The sequence below is a fragment of the Podarcis vaucheri genome (assembly GCF_965113315.1).
Source record: "Podarcis vaucheri genome assembly, chromosome: 10".
Classification (NCBI taxonomy): Eukaryota; Metazoa; Chordata; class Lepidosauria; order Squamata; family Lacertidae; genus Podarcis; species Podarcis vaucheri.
This window is the reverse complement of record NC_138748.1, coordinates 34142381-34159514: the sequence shown is the minus strand read 5'-3', so window position 1 is coordinate 34159514 and position 17134 is coordinate 34142381. Positions and strand designations below refer to the sequence as shown.

Sequence of the window (17134 nt, the reverse complement as noted above, 5' to 3'; positions counted from 1 at the left end):
GTACTTGTTCAAAAATGATGGGAAAGCCCACTCACCACCAAGGGCTTCTCCTGTTCTGTATCATCATCATCGTTTTACCTACAGGTAAGCTTTTGCATAGGGCCATTTTTTTCCTTCTGTGCCCAAGGCCCTGCTATTTCCAGTCTTGATCTCTGTGTTGATCATGATAATCACTTGCTGGACTTGAAGTACTGAGCTGGATCCAGATAGGTGCAGAGCTCACTCTATTACAGTGAAGAAACAAAACTGCACCTTGGGACAGGAAGTTCAGCATACAGCCAACAAGACCCAATATTCTTCTGTGCTGCTTGATTGCAGGTAAGTTTTAAATGGGTTCTAGTGATTTGGATTTCCGAAATATAGCCTGCAAAGATGCATGAAAAAACGTGGGGGAGGGGGAGGGGGAAATGCCTTGGGTGTGATATATAATCTAAACAACTCAAAATAAAAATGGTAAATTTTATTCTCATAGCTCTAAACTTGTAAATGCTTTCATTAGAGTGCAGTCCTGAGGTTGTGAATGTGTTTGCATGGGTGGCTGGGTGTGAAGCTGAAAACTGACCTCCACTTCTAAACCTTGCTTGCTTGTGGCAGCCAGGGCAGTGAATCAGACAGACTGACTTTTCCTTTGCTGTGTGGAACTTTGCTCACCCCCTCAATCTTCCAGTTGATTCCAATAGGGGGGTGGGATTTAGATAAACCAGCTCCAGGGTCCTGTGGAGGGGGCACTGATCCTGGGAACCCTCCAATGAATGAAGGAGCCTTGCATCCAGCAGATTCGAGGCTGCTGCCATCCTACCCCTGCCTCACCCTGACTCTGGCTACAAAAGAACCAACAGTGGTAATTCTATGCCTCTGCTCCACCCTTGCCCCCTCCAGCCAATGGATGCGGAAGTGAAGATTGCTCTGCCCACCTCTTGAAACAATATTAATATATAAGCATACTTAAATTTCCCCTGTATTGGATGGAAGAAGTATGAGCACACGGATTCAAGTGTTGCACTGAAATTGATGGGGCTTAAAAGTGCTAAAATTTTGGCTGGGTGTGCCCTGCATCATCAGTTTCATCTTTGCATTCGATATAGGTTTGGAGCAGCATGAAAGTAGCAAATGCGATTATTTTAATAGCTATTTGAGCCTCAGAGAAACTGTTTGAATATCCACCATAAATCATTACACCAGCAATCCAATATTAATTACTTGCCATTGCGGTATAAGGCTTAGCGACACTTTTGCAGAAATAAAATTAGTCCCAATGTAATTTGATTTGCATGATACTCCTGGCCTAATTAAATGCAGTTATGTATTCCAGGTATTTCCAGATCTTAATAGGTTTTAACCATTACTTTAACTTGGTCTTCAGCATTTCTTCTACATGTTTAAACACAGCCGGGTCCTCAATGGTTGGAGTTATCTGGAAAAAAATAAGCAAGAGAAGAGAATCAAGATACTATGTTATAGTTAACAACAGTGTTAGTAAGTTCAAGTCTAGTCAACTTAGTTTGCCTAGTTTTGTTGAAATCATACAAAATCCCTGTATACACCATGAAAAAAGCAGTAATGTAATGGGCCATAGTCAGGAGTGGCACTGGAAAACAAAGTTTTGTAGCCGCCCTCTTCTTGTGACCAACCACTGTCAGTAGATGCAGAAAAAAGGTAATCTCACACAAAATGGTTCCTTAGTACAGAAATGGGTCAAGACAAATGCGATAAAAACTATTCCTATTTATTTGTTACCTGGCCTTCATCTTAAGGTCCCAGGACGTGTTATGTTCTGAAAGTGGGTCCTAAAAATATACTCCTCAAGTATTAAAGGTCAGGTTAAAGAAGTATATATAGCAAGGGAAGGAAATGCAGGCACTATCCTAAAAGCATTTGACCCAAGGTTGTTTGGCTACACTTTGTAAATCTATACGCCTGCTACAGGGTGGTGGTATTGGAGCCAAGTTAATTGGACTGGTCTGCTTTATACAATATATGCTGCTGCTTAAAGCCACTTAAATGCTACACAACATGCTAGGCATAACGTTAGAGGGACAGCTATAAAAGATCATGAAAACTGCAGACAGCACAGCATAATATCAAAATATCCAGCACTTTTATCACAGTAGTAGTAAAAGAATGCAGGTAATTCACCTTGTATGGCTTGCCGTTTACCAAGGAAGAAAGAGCTGACCGTGGTATCTTGCCAGAACGTGTCTTTGGTATCTGTTTCACAAACACTACTTTCCGGAAGGCTGCCACAGGGCCAATATTTTCTCTAACTCTCTTTACGATTTCATCCAAAAGCTTTTCCTCTTCAGTGTTTACTCCTGATAAGCAAGGTAAGAGCACCACGGTCAACAAAAGTAGTCTGATTCTTCTGTACGTTAACCATTTTGTTAGCTGCTACCGGCCGGGAGTTGAGCCTAAGGCTTCCCTCCGCTTTTCAAACAAATGTCTCACCGTTTCTTAGGACGCACAGAGCGAGTGGGATGTGGCCCTTTAAGGAGTCTTCCTGGCCGACAACTGCACAATCTGCCACAGCGCTATGGGAGAGCACAGCCTGATTGGGGAAACAGAAAACAACCACCACCATGCGTCAGTGGAGCACACGTGTTCCTTATCAATCCAGAGAATCTGATAATGCAGAAGTCACAGTTTCTTTCCTAATTGGAATATCACAGGGAATTTTCAGACTCATAGTGGAGATAGATGTCTAAGTAATTTCCTGTTGGATGGGGACTCCTTCAAAGATAGCAACCTAAAGAACTGTGTGGGAGGCTCTTTAGATCAGGAGTGGGGAAAGTTTTATAGCTCAAGGGCCACATTCTGTTCTAGAAAGCCTTTTGAGGGCCACATGCCCGTGACAGGCAGGAGCAGAGGCCAAAGTGAGTGGAGGAATTAATGTGAGTTTCACCTCTACACGGTAGCCTAGCTTCTGAAACAGAAGAGCATACCCCTCTGTATCCTCCATCCAGACAAGCAAGAGGCCTTCTCAAAGGTCAACAACACATTCCAGTCAGGCCACCTGGGTTATGAGGCAGTGTGGGTGAGGGGGGTGGTCTGGGGAATTTTGAGGGCCAAACGAAGAGGCCTTATCAGGCCACATTTGGCCTCCCGACCTAAGGTTCCCTACCCCTGCTTTAGATACATTCTTTATACCGTACACTAAAAACCAACCATACTATTCTGCTCCTGAAGGAGTCGGGGTGACCAACAAGTAAAACAGAATCACATCGTTAAAAACGCATTGTCGAAAACACAACCTGAGTTACAAAAACCACAACCTGACCTAACATCAGAAAACAGAAAAACCAGAATAAAAATCAAATTGAAATAAATTAAGTAGCAGCACTAGCAAATCCTTGGCTTAAAAACAAACAAAGTGTGTAGAACAGTAGAACAAAGATAAGAGAGGAAGCTGACCCCTTGGGGCAGGGAGTTTCACAGATGATGTCCTGCGGTAGAGAAAACTCTTCCATGCATTGCCACAAAATGTGCCTCAGAAGGCAGTGTGACGCGCAAGGCAATCTGAAAAAACAAGCAGCTTCACAGGCCCTTCAAGTACAGTACATAGATTAAAGTCCCAAGGAGTGTGGGACCAACGGTACAAAGTCAATGCCTCTGATTGCATTAAAAACTGAATCAGCAGCCAGTGTAGCTAATACAGTGACATTGTCACATGATCCCAACTCCTGGCCTGTCAAGATTTTAGCAGTGGCATTTTGACCCTTCTGAAGTTTCCAGGCAGCATTAGACAATGAAGCCCTTATGGCGATTCACAGTGTCCATAATACAGAAATCTCAGTTTGCCAGGAGCAGGATTTCAGAATTATGTGATGCTACAGTTCTGGCCTACATGCTCACAACATTACACCTATTTACTATTGTCTGACTGCTGCCAAAAAGAGATGTTTACTGAAATATTATTTAAGCTGTAACATTTGCTTATTAGCTTGATTAATAAACCTATTGGGAATGCAATATTTCAAATTACAAATGTACATTTGCAATCCAGCCCATAAGACTGTGTATAAACAACAATGACATTCATCATGAGCAACATGCTGCTATAAATCATATTAGCTACTTTAGTGTACATTTTATTGTTTTGTGGGTCTCCATTTGGAATAACAACATGCACAGTATTTTAAGCTGTAGATCAAACTATCAGTTAATGCCATCCTTAAAACAGGAGAGACAGACAGAAAGTTGATACATTATTTATCAGCAAACAACTTTATTGTGCATTCAGCAAAACAATCAATTGCCACCCACTGTATGGTAAGCAAAAAATGGGAATTAAATAGCTTTTTCAACACCACAAGGGAGGCAGCACTGCAATAAAGCGCAACCCACAAAACAACTAATTTAGCCCAAGTTTTCTTTCCCTAAAAATACAGACTCGGCAATAATAATAAGGCGTCAGTTTACCACCACCTCACACCTGTTTTGCAAGGAGGATGGAGAAGCAATTAAGCTGTAAAAATAAAAATAACTGTGCCCTTACCTTCCCCCTCAAGCAGCGAGAACTTTGAGCAAGTTTCCCAACACTTCTTTAAAAACCAAAAGTTCAACCTACCTTAAAGTGGCTCTATGACATTTTCCCCTAAAAACTGGATCCAAGAGAATTAACAAAGAAAAGAGAGAAAAGGTGGGTCTCTATTAAATAATGCTCCACTAAGATTCAGACCCCATACATATACAGTGGTACCTTGGGTTAAGTACTTAATTCGTTCCGGAGGTCCGTTCTTGACCTGAAACTGTTCTTAACCTGAAGCACCACTTTAGCTAATGGGGCCTCCTGCCAGTGGCGTAGCGTGGGGGGTGCAGGGGGGGCCGGCCGCACCGGGCGCAACATCTGGGGGGGCGCTCGCACTCACAGCTCTCTGATCCTACCTGGCTCACTCACTCTCTCTCACTGCAGTGCTGGCTGTGCGAATCCGATCCGAGCCACTGGGTCGCCGCCCACTGTGGAGGGGGTGGGTGTCAGGCATGCGGTGCGGAGAGAGAGCGAGGGACTATGTGGGGGAGGGACAGTGCAGCGGCCACCCAGCGCAGCGCTGAGCACGGGAGAGAACCACACCAGACCAGACCAGGCAGCAGCAAGAAGAAGCTGGCAGCGACGGCAGGTTAGGGGTTAGGGGGCGCAAATTACTTGCCTTGCCCCGGGTGCTGACAACCCACGCTACGCCGCTGCCTCCTGCTGCTGCTGTGCCGCCGGAGCACGATTTCTCTTCTTATCCTGAAACAAAGTTCTTAACCTGAAGCACTATTTCTGGGTTAGCAGAGTCTGTAACCTGAAGCGGATGTAACCCAAGGTACCACTGTATATCCATTTTGTGAAGGTGTGAAAGGTACCAGGAGTGGGGTTGAACAGTGGTTAGGATGGTCTGTTTTTATGAGTGCTCCAACGTGCATAGATACTGCAGGCAGCTCTACACAGCAGACAAGCAAAGCTCACATGGGAAGGAACTGTCACAGGGTCTAATTATCTGGCCATGTTCTTGGAGTAGCATGTGATGGTATTGAAGGGAGGTGCTTCAATGTAATGCACAGGTTCAACTTTGCATTTATTTATTTGATAAAGTTATATCCAGCTTCTCACCATGGAGGTCTCAAAGCGGCTTACAGCAATAAGATACAGTGGTACCTCAGGTTACAGACGCTTCAGGTTACAGACTCCTCTAACCCAGAAATAGTACCTCGGGTTAAGAACTTTACTTCAGGATGAGAACGGAAATCACGTGGCAGCGGCGTGGAGGCAGTGGGAGGCCCTATTAGCTAAAGTGGTACCTCAGGTTAAGAACAGTTTCAGGTTAAGAACAGACCTCCAGAACGAGTTAAGTTCTTAACTTGAGGTACCACTGTATACATTAGACAAAATATGCCTGGGGAGCTGATTCTTCTCTGCTGCCTGGGAAACCGGTACTCTTAATTACTCCCTTGTGGTGTTCTCCTCGTTGTGTACTCTTTGTCCTCCCTCTGAACATCGTTTACTTTAATTTACTCTCTTGCTTGATGTGTTTCCTTTATTGACTGTTTTAAGAATTTTGCAACTTTCACCCATGACAACCTGACTGTTTTTTCCTGATCTTCTTTTGTTTGCTGTTTCTATGGCACCAATTATTGATGCTTCGGATTCTTCATTTAACTCTGTTTCAACATGTACATTTGATTTGTCTTTCTGCTCCCATTATTCTTCCCCAGGTCAGCCATAGATTACTTCTCAATTACGTTTTCCTTCATATATCACGGTCCTGTGCCGCTCGTCATGACTTCTCAATTTCTTATCTATACGCTTCACACACCCCCTTAAATAAGTAATCTTACTTATCTTTCTCGGTTAATTCATTCTGTTGCTGCTGCTTTGGCTAGTCACTTTTATTCCCTTGCTAATTCACTGCTTATTCCTCATTTTCTTTCTTGTCTATTTTTATCTCTTAGTTTTTGCACATGCCTTTGATAAAGCAGCACAAGTTCATTCATGAGTTCCTTCTGATCAGCTCTTCTTATTTATCACCATTTGTCACAGCCTCGTGGCTGTTTTCATCCTTTTCTGCTCTTCTTCTCTTCTACTTGTTTGCTCAGTGTCATGTCATGCCTTCATGTTTTCTAAGCAGATTGCTCACCATCTATTACTCCCTTTAGTATAATTTCGAATCTCTCTGTTATGGCTTCTAGCCTCATAGATGACTTCACTGGGTTTGTCTAATTGCCACTTGGTTTCTCTCCTTTGTTTCCAAGCAATGTGTATGCAGTGTTTTCTCTCTCAAAGTCCTGATTATCACTACACTTTTGTTGTTGTTGTTTAGTCGTTTAGTCGTGTCTGACTCTTCGTGACCCCATGGACCAGAGCACGCCAGGCACTCCTGTCTTCCACTGCCTCCCCCAGTTTGGTCAAACTCATGCTGGTAGCTTCAAGAACACTGTCCAACCATCTCATCCTCTGTCGCCCCCTTCTCCTTGTGCCCTCCATCTTTCCTAACATCAGGGTCTTTTCCAGGGAGTCTTCTCTACTCATGAGGTGGCCAAAGTATTGGAGCCTCAGCTTCTGTCCTTCCAGTGAGCACTCAGGGCTGATTTCCTTAAGAATGGCTAGGTTTGATCTTCATGCAGTCTGTGGGACTCTCAAGAGTCTCCTCCAGCACCATAATTCAAAAGCATCAATTCTTCGACGATCAGCCTTCTTTATGGTCCAGCTCTCACCTCCATACATCACTACACTAGGTCCTTTTTAATGTAGTTTTCATTCATTTGGCTTGATAAACTGTCTCATCTTCACATTTCTTTTTTACTTTCAATGTATATTTTTTCTGTTCTTTGTTATCCTTCAGTATTTGAGGCTGCTTTCTTTTTGCCTGGCTTATCCTGTTCTATTCTTTAATGGTTTTCTTATCTGTCAACCATGAGTCGGTGTGAGTGCTGTTTTTCACCCTTGTCCCTTTACTTTTGGGTGTCCTTCATGGTTCAGGTTTCGCTGTCTCAGTTCCTGCATCCATTCCCCTAGCACTGATTATCATATTTAGGTAGGTTCAATTCAGCTGTATTTCCCTGCTCCAGATCTCCATGACCATATAAGAGTTTTCGCCCTTTTTGCTGCCTATTTCTTCTGGGATTTGGGTACAGTTCCTTAAACTATCTAAAAATAAGTTTATTTGGTTTCCCCATGTTGGTTCTTGATTTATCTGTTGCTGGTATCACTCCAATATCTCCTTCTCTCTGGAATCAAGGTCACATTGTGTGGTTCTTCTCCTTTCTAGTACTATTTCTCCTAAAATATCACTGCCAACATCTTACTTCTTTCAGGAAACTAATATCACCCTTACACCTATTGACACAGCTCATTCGTTAATTTTATCTTGTTTGGATTACTGTAATGATTTGTTTACCTATGTCTCATCATAGGCCTTTTATTTCATTCATTCATCTGCTCTAATTATTTTCTTTGCCTGGAAGCATTATTGTGTTACTGCATTTATTCCCTTGGCATTCATTACCCTATTTCTTTTTCCGGATTCAGTTTACTTTACACCTTTACTTTCATTTTACTATTATTCAAGTTATTTGGAAATAAGACAGCATATAAGTCTATGGTGAACCTTAGCCCCCCACCCCCAGCCTAATTAGGCCTGCCAAGACTTGGTGGGTGGTCCACCAGGCCATCTCAGACAAACCATGCCAACCTTTCCCATCATGTATGATGCCAGGAACAAGAAAGTTCAAGCATCAAAAAGTTGGTACTTTTTGAATTTAGCTCCTTTTTCCTGTGGCCCTGCACAGTGACATTACAAGGTGTGAGATTCAAAAAGTGCCAAACCTTTTGATGCAAAGGAAGAATCAGGAACACTCTTAGGTCACCTCCATGCCATGCATCTGCTACCAGGCCAAGTTCAAAGTGTTGGTGCTGACATACCTGTCAGGACCAGGTTACCTGAGAGACCACTTTACCCCTTATATACCTAGCAGATCCCTGTGGGAGAGTTTCTCCTGTAAGTTCCAAAGATCCAGAGGCCTGCTCTGCAATAAGTTGGAGCAGGGATTTCAGTGATCTATAGAATAGCATTCCTGTTGAGATATGAACAGGTACCCATTATCTGCATTTTCCAGGAACAAATAAATACATTTTGATTCTGGCAGGCTTTCTCAGCAGGATATATGGGTCTTTGCTCAGAGTTTTGTCTTAAATGTATCTGAATTTTGGGGCTTTATTGTACAGCTCCTTCATAATAAATTGATGGTGATAATACATTTTAAGCACATATGTTCCACTTTCATAGTCATGACTTCCCCCAAAGAATCCTGAGAACTGTAGTTTTACCCCTCACAGAGCTACAACTCCCAGCACCCTTAACCAACTACAGTTCCCAGAATTCTTAGGAAGAAGCCACGTGTTTTAAATGTATGTTGTGGATGTGACCTTAGTATACTTCCAATTCTTTATTTGTAGACACAGCTTGAATTCAAGTCTTATCAATACAGGAAAAATGTTTATTTGTAGCATGGAGGGGAGAGTAAGTTAAGTTTAAAAAGTAAAGGGTAAAGGGACCCCTGACCATTAGGTCCAGTCATGACCGACTCTGGGGTTGCGGCGCTCATCTCGCTTTACTGGCCGAGGGAGCCGGCGTACAGCTTCCGGGTCATGTGGCCAGCATGACTAAACCACTTCTGGCGAACCAGAGCAGCACACGGAAATGCCATTTACCTTCCTGCCAGAGCGGTACCTATTTATCTACTTGCACTTTGTGCTTTCGAACTGCTAGGTTGGCAGGAGCTGGGACTGAACAACGGGAGCTCACCCCGTTGCGGGGATTTGAACCGCCGACCTTCTGATCGGCAAGTCCTAGGCTCTGTGGTTTAACCCACAGCCAGTGGCGTAGCGTGGGTTGTCAGCACCCGGGCCAAGGCAAGTAATTTGCGCCCCCTAACCCGTGGATTTGTGCCCCCTAACCCTAACCCCCAGATGTTGCGCCCGGTGCGGCCAGCCCCCCCTGCACCCCCCACGCTACGCCACTGGCCACAGCACCACCTGCGTCCCTTAACTTAAGTTAAGTTACTTGACATCAAAGTGACATCAGGTGACCAACAGGTAGGTTTTTGGCCCCATTCCCTGTTACAGTGGCCTGCAGACAGTGAGGGAGCTCAGAATCCAGTCCCTGGCATCAGGGCTTTCCGGAAGTTATGAAGTTGCCAATGTGGGTGACAAATCACTCAGATAAGTTTCAAAAGAACACACCTTTGTGCTGGATGACACAAGACCTTTTGTACTTCGTTAGTCAGATTTTTAAAATGTATGCCACTGTTCTTCTCACTGTTAAAATGCCTAGCGGCATGAACAGGAAGGACACAAAAGTGACTTTGTACACATTACCTTAATACCATTCATAAGAAGCAGCAATGCCGAAACATCCTCCACTGGTGATCTAAATCTTAGCTGGAGTTTTAACATGCATTTTTAAAGCATTTTTACAGACCGCTTTGCATTTACCTCCTCAATTGCACCTGCAGAAATCCTATGACCTGCAACATTGATCACATCATCCACTCGAGACATCACATACAAATAGCCCTCTTCATCCATATAACCCGCATCCATAGTATTATAGTACCCCTGGGAGCAAAAGCAGGAGGAGAAAGGAAAAAACATATATCAGAATATTTGAGATCAGTAATACTTTAAAAAATGTTTATTGCTCGTTTTATTGATGTTCCTTAAATACAAAAACATCAACAAAAAATTACCAAAGATCTTGACCACTTTTGCCACCATTCCCATCCTTAGCATTACTCCAAAATAATCCTAGGTTCCTGTCCAGTCTTTATAGGCCACACCTCGTATAGCAGCTTTTCCGCAAAACAACAGCTACTAATCTTGATGGTGATGTTACCTCTATTACTGGAGATAAGCCTCTGAAATGCACTCATGCCACTCTTATGGGCTTTGTGTAGGCATTGGGTTGGCCACTGCGGGTATAGAAGGCCAGACTAGAAGGGCCTTGGACTGACCTCTTACGTTCTTAACAGTATTGTGTAGAGCTGCTTAGCATACGCCTTGTTTGCCTCATGTGCCATCTCCATACAATCATAGAATTGTAAAGCTGTAAGGGACCACTGGGGTCATTCCTGCAATGCAGGAATCTTTTTGCGCAGTGTGGGGTTTGAACCCACGACCTTCAAGGTTAAGAGTCATTGCTCTACCAACTGAGCTATCTCACCACGCCAGCACTGCACATCCCAACTGAGCTATCTCACCACGCCAGCACTGCACATCCCAACTGAGCTATCTCACCATGCCAGCATTGCACATCCCATAAGAAGCCGACTGGCCTTTAGTAGGGACGTGTGGAAGAGTAATAGAAGAATATGCAAACATGGGCATGAATGGGATTCTTACACTACAGTGCGCAGCATTTATGGAGAAGGGGAGTGAAAGTATTTCTTGAGCATTACAAAATATATCTATTCTATTACATAGGGTAAGCAACACGCTGACCTCCAGTTGCTTTGAGAAGCCATCAACCCCAGCCAACATGGTCAATCAGAGGGGGAAACAGCATTCCAAAATATGGCATCGTTTCATGCTAGAGAGCCAAAGATAGCTTACTACATATTTAGTTCATTTTAACTCCTCTTACTGGAAATTTCTGGAAGTATATTTCCTTGTACAGATCCTCATTTTTCCAAAGGCCCAGAAAGGCTCCTGGAGGCAAAGGCAGCCTGTTATTTAAATAAAAAAGCAAACACAAAAACACATATTAAATTGGAACAAGACGATCAAGGAGAACAGATCGTTTTTACAAGATTATTACACAATGGCAATTAAAGGTGTTTTTAAAAAATAACAAAAAACAACAGTCATCTCCTGAAATGTGTTGGAAGGGTAGAAGCCAAAAGCAACTAACTTTACAAGTCTAGTGGAGCTGGTCAAGGATTGAAACATTCTGATCAAGAATATGAAATATTTATGTCACACATGTAGCTAATAATCAGTTCCAACCCAAATACTTAATTTTTTGCTGCTCAAGTCAGCACAATACTTTTAGGAGATACAGGGGTTTACTTTGTTCCTTCCCTTAATAGTAAAAACAGAGATGGAGATGAAACCTATTTTTAACAAATCCATTGCACAAATTATGGTAGTTTCTTGTACTATAAAGACATTATCCTATCATAAGACACAATGCCCACCCCCCGTTACAAATCCTGAATATTTCCACCTAATGTGCAAGCTAATCAGGCACTTATAAATCTCCCAATTCTATCACCTGTTTTTTTTGTACTGAATCCTCAATTTTAATCTGTGTAAAAATAAAACAATTCCTTCCAGTAGCACCTTAAAGACCAACTTAGTTGGTCTTTAAGGTGCTACTGGAAGGAATTTTTTTATTTTGACTATGGCAGACCAACACGGCTACCTACCTGTAACTTTAATCTGTGTAAAAACACCTATCACACCAGTGTTTATCCTAAACTGGAAGCATAGCATTGTGTGTGGGGGAGGAGAGAACTATGATTAAGCATATTTAAAATCAATTCACAATATTATGCATTGGTTTACATTTAAAAAATAGTTAATTTCTGTTGTCATTTTAAATTGCAAGTTTACATTGTTAACTAAAGGAAAACAGATGTTAAAATATTACAAATGCAGTGCTCACAGAGTCTGCCACCATGGAAAAATATGACTACACCTGCACTAGATGTGAACTACATGTGAACAAAACAAGCAGATTGCTTAAAACCTGTGTGTCTCTGCATGCAGGTAATAAGCCAATTGACAAGAACAAAGATAAGCCAGACCCACTAAGCAATATGTGTATGGTCAACTGTCTGTGCCTCTGCATGTTTCTCAATATGTCCCAGGAGCCAGGGGCATACATAAGCAACAAGATTTCCCAGAAACTGCTTAGTGCTATGGGTATGTGTGAGAGAGGAGCTTCTCAATCCCCCACTGACTGTATCCTGGGAAGAGTGCCTAGGTCTGGCAAGAGAGGTCTGGAGAGCTGCAATTCAGGCTCTGGGTCTGAGATGCCCCATCCCTACCATAAAGAGCTGGTGGCAGTGACTTCCCTTCTCAGGTACAGCCCAGGAGAACTGTGTTTAGTTAAACTTGCAAATCCTAGTGCAAAAAGAGAGTGGCCAAGCTCCCTTAGCCGAGTACAGTGGTACCTCGGGTTACAGACGCTTCAGGTTACAGACTCCGCTAACCCATAAATAGTACCTCGGGTTAAAAACTTTGCTTCAGGATGAGAACAGAAATCAGGTTAAGAACAGTTTCAGGTTAAGAATGGACCTCCAGAACGAATTAAGTTCTTAACCCGAGGTACCACTGTAGTTAAGTGACAAAACTTCAGAGGCACACTTTTTGTGGTAGAGGGCATGAGAAAGATTCCCATTTATCTCAGCAAAAAAGTGAGGGAGGGGAAGGCTCCCCTTGAATTCACACTTCTGTTTGACACTGTCATAAATCAATGGCTTGCAAACGGCATCAACTGATGTTTTCCAGATAACCCATCAATATTCTTCAAACTTCCTTTAACACTAACAGCCATTTTTTTTTATGACCTTAGAATTTGTTGTGGAAAAATACAAGATGTCCCCCTAAAAGGGAGTATTCCTCTTGGGAGTATGTTACACTCTGCCTAAAATCTAATTCACCGCCACAAAATAGAGACATAGCTAATGATAAAAAGCAGAGGGGAGAATAACACTCCCAAGACAAAGCAAACTTCTAATCACGAAGGGCACCTAGAGTGAAGTTGGCCTACACTTCCTTAGCCCCCTACACTGTGGTCCTGGGCACTTTAGGCTTCCTTTTCAAACAACCCTCTTCTCTTCAACAGTTCACAGTCCCTCCTGACAGCTTACATGTTCACATGACAGCTTATTCCATTTCACCGACATTCCCATTTCTGGCTCCCTTGTCCCCTTAGCATCTCTCTCTGTCTCTTCCCATTCAGCATCAGTCCTCATTTTCCCCCACACTGCCTATTCCTTTCCTATGGATAGGGAACGTATGAGGCTTGATCTCAACTCGGGTGACTTTTACACTCTTTCGCAGGAGACTATTAGCACTCTGCAAATAGCTTTCATCGCTGACAAGTTAGAACGCTTGTGAAAAGCTCTATGATATCATAACCGTTTCAGACATCTACAGCCACAGGTTCCGTCATCACAAAACCCCTTAGCTCACTACGTTACCATTACCAACAACCTTTGTTTGGTGTTCCAGGAGCAGTGGGGAGAAGACTGCTTCCAAAGGTGGTTAAATGTTTCAAGTGCTTTGCACAATACTGAAGGATAAGAGCAGGGGTCAGCAAACTTTTTCAGCAGGGGGCCAGTCCACTGTCCCTCAGACCTTGTGGGGGGCCGGACTGTATTTTTTTTGGGGGGGGGGAATGAACGAATTCCTATGTCCCACAAATAACCCAGAGATGCATTTTAAATAAAAGCACACATTCTACTCATGTAAAAACACCAGGCAAGCCCCACAAATAACTCAGAGATGCATTTTAAATAAAAGGACACATTCTACTCATGTAAAAACACACTGATTCCTGGACCATCCGCGGGCCGAATTTAGAAGGCGATTGGGCCGAATCTGGCCCCTAAGCCTTAGTTTGCCTACCCATGGATAAGAGGTACCTTGGCTGCACTGAAACTTGGGTTACAATTCCTGTTGAAGCAGGCTCAATGGTCAGTTCCAACAGAGTTGAGAATAAAATGTTGCCTAACTTCTAATCTCATGACAAGATGCATCTGTATTAAATGAAACCTTCAGGAAACAGAAGTTACCTTGTATGCATTCAGGGTACCAACAGGACAGTAATTCATAACCGGTAACATAGTTGCACCGTTGATTTATTTAACTGTCTAAAAAGTCCTTGTGACAGAGAGGAATGACAATTCTCATTGACAGAGCCATTAACGATTCCCCTGGGGCTTTTTTGTTTGGTTTTATTCTGCTCCTTTCAGCTTAGCCATTAAGTAAGAGAGCCCATCACCTCTAGGCAAACACACACAGACTTTCACCCGTATGAATTCCAAAAATAATAATTTCTAAAAGCTGACATGCAATACAGCAGAAATAAAAAAGGTGTTAAATTAATTCCATCTGGTGATTTGCAACAGGGTCACATCAAGTGTAACAAGAATAGATATGCATACATAACTGAAAATGCAAAAGTTTGTAAGGACATTTTGTATTTAGCACACTGCTTGTGCTAAAACTTAGCAATAGTTAAGTCTTAGAAGAATGTGTTGTTATACCCCCCCAAACCCTGATTTTTTCCCTCCATCCATATTTACAAAGTGCTTCTTGAGGTTTCTCAAAGGCAAAATTCCTGCTGCACTATAGACACTAATTGGTTTGTTTAGTGTTACATGAATGTTCGCTTGTAGCAGGAATGAGACAATATGTGCAGAAAGTGTGGTGCCTGCTATGCTGCAAAGAAAGCAACATGAAACTTTAAGATTAAGACCTTTCCTGAAATCATCAGAAAATCAGCTGCCTGAAAGGTCAAGCTTACACTCATCATTTATTAGTATAAAAGAAAAGAAAAAGCCCACAAAAACCTAGAGATTAATTCCAAAGTTAGTCCAGCATTTTAAAGCTTTGGATAGTAGTTTTACATTCTAACACAAACTATACTGAAGTTGCACCCTGTCTGTCAACATGGAGAATTACGGAAGAGCATTATTCCTTAGAACTATTAAACCAGTGTGCTCCTCTAACTATTGATGCTCTGAACATGCAAATTTTCAAAAAAAAAAAAAACATAGGTGTTTTGTACAACTGCAAAACAAAAAAAGAAACCGCCTCAGGATAACTTTATTGGAATTAGCCTCCCTTGGAAACACTAGGATGTGATTACATCTTTTATAAAAAGTATCATACCAAACTGGGGGGCTTTTTGGGTGGGGGGGTACCTTAGATTTGTTTAATATTTAAGCAATTGGCAGCATGCCAGTCACTTTGTTAAACACACTGTGTAGGCCTTAATGATAACAAAAAATGAACGCATACAAACATTGCCAGCTAAGTTTGACAAGCAACTGAAAAGGTGCAAAAATGTTTTGTATGCACACTTAAACACACAGAGACTTGCCTTTACATTCCACCTTCTCCTGTGGGGAAAACCAACAAGTATTCAAGTTATATATATATTTAAACTTTGATGTGGGAGCAAGCACCTCCCCCTTCACTGCAAAGTACAGTGCTGTGATGAATTTACTCATCAACAGTAAGAGCCTAGTGCCCATATTTGCATAAAACAATAAACCAGAATGGCTTATTGCGGATTATTAGGAATGAGCATGTTGCTTTGCTGCTCTACTGGCATAAGCGAGATAGCCAACTAGGAAACCTTGGCTTTCCATTACATCTAAGCCATGGGTTATGGGTTTCTGAATCCCTAACAAGGCATTACTGGTACCAGTTTGAAGCTTCGGTTTATTGCTGGCTTGTTTATTCTGTTTGCACTAGGGGATGAGCGAAGTTGGAGAAACTGGGCAGTGAGCATTCTGTCTGGAAGTCTGGCTTAACATTAAGTGCAAATGCAAGCACTGTGTTTTGATAACAGCCACAGGTGCTTCCATTTGCATGTTACATGATTGGCACTTGTGTCGAAAAAGATAAGATGTAAAGCAACCACAGATGTTGCATTTGTGATCCAACATTGTCCAGACAACTCCTATAAAAGCAGTAATGCCTCCGAGCATTAGTTAAACGTGTGCTTTGCTGTCAATTAGCAACAGAAATGCAGAAAATAGGAAAAGCTGAAGCTAAAACAGTGATAATCAGCTGAGCAAAAGGATAGTCACCTCAAGTGTTACCAGCAAATCAGGCAAAAAATGCAAATAGCACGTACCATGGTAGCAGAAGCTTAGTGAGCTCCTAAGGAGAAGCAGTGGAAACTGAAAAACAGGTAGGAAAGCAGAAAAGGAGATGAGAAACCAAGCTCACATTGTGTAAAGATGCTATGCAAGATATTATTCTTTCATGAACCTACCAGGTTGGAGATGCAAAATAATAGAATCATAGGCTAATATGAAAGAACCACAACAGAAAAATAATGGGTTGGTTCCTACATAAATTCTGTCTCCATTCAGTGTGTGCATTATGAAAGTAATTGGAGGACATGAGGAAAATCAATGTCAGAATTGGTAGTCTAGGTGAATTTTTCACTCATAAGAAAATTTTGTTTCTTCTCACCAGATTGTGTGGGGGGAAATTTGACACTCTCAATGAGAGAACATGCCAGAGTCCCTGAAGCACAGACAGAACAATACTGTGCAATAAGCCTGAGTTAAATGAGACTTACTCCCAAGTAAATGTGTGTGGGACTATAGGAGTCTATTCATTTATTCATTTCTAGACTGCCCTTCATCCCAATGGTTTCTAGGGCAATAAATAAAACAGTTCACACCAGCAAATATAGGAAAAATCAACATTCATAATGAATTAAAAACTATGAGAGGCAGCAACAGAATTGTGAAATTATAGTGCAGAACAAGCATAGTCATTTAAAAGGCCTGGGGAAGTTAAATGTTTTGACATGACACCAGAAGTTGAAAGGCCATGCAGCTTCCATCCCACCCGGTCCTGACATTCATGCTTTAAGAGTGAGTGTCTGAGCAGAGGAAGCCTATG

The 17134-nt window shown here is 42.2% G+C and overlaps 1 protein-coding gene across 4 annotated transcripts in view; it reads right to left on the bottom strand.

Moving 5' to 3' along the window:
- Window position 1: 1 nt before the first annotated feature.
- Window positions 2–17134, bottom strand: part of ACSS3 (acyl-CoA synthetase short chain family member 3) — a 64104-nt gene continuing 46971 nt past the window's right edge. For 2 of the 4 annotated variants that reach the window (XM_082240991.1, XM_082240994.1), the window contains 6 exons: window positions 11118–11199; window positions 9971–10093; window positions 2446–2545; window positions 2137–2312; window positions 1347–1414; window positions 2–224 (listed from right to left, as the gene is read on the bottom strand). In XM_082240991.1, the coding sequence (XP_082097117.1) occupies window positions 134–224; window positions 1347–1414; window positions 2137–2312; window positions 2446–2545; window positions 9971–10093; window positions 11118–11199 (640 nt within the window). In that variant the 3' untranslated portion in view covers window positions 2–133. Of the gene's footprint in view, window positions 225–248; window positions 365–439; window positions 1415–2136; window positions 2313–2445; window positions 2546–9970; window positions 10094–11117; window positions 11200–17134 lie in introns of those variants that run through there. The other 2 variants (XM_082240992.1, XM_082240993.1) reach the window with 2 other exon arrangements.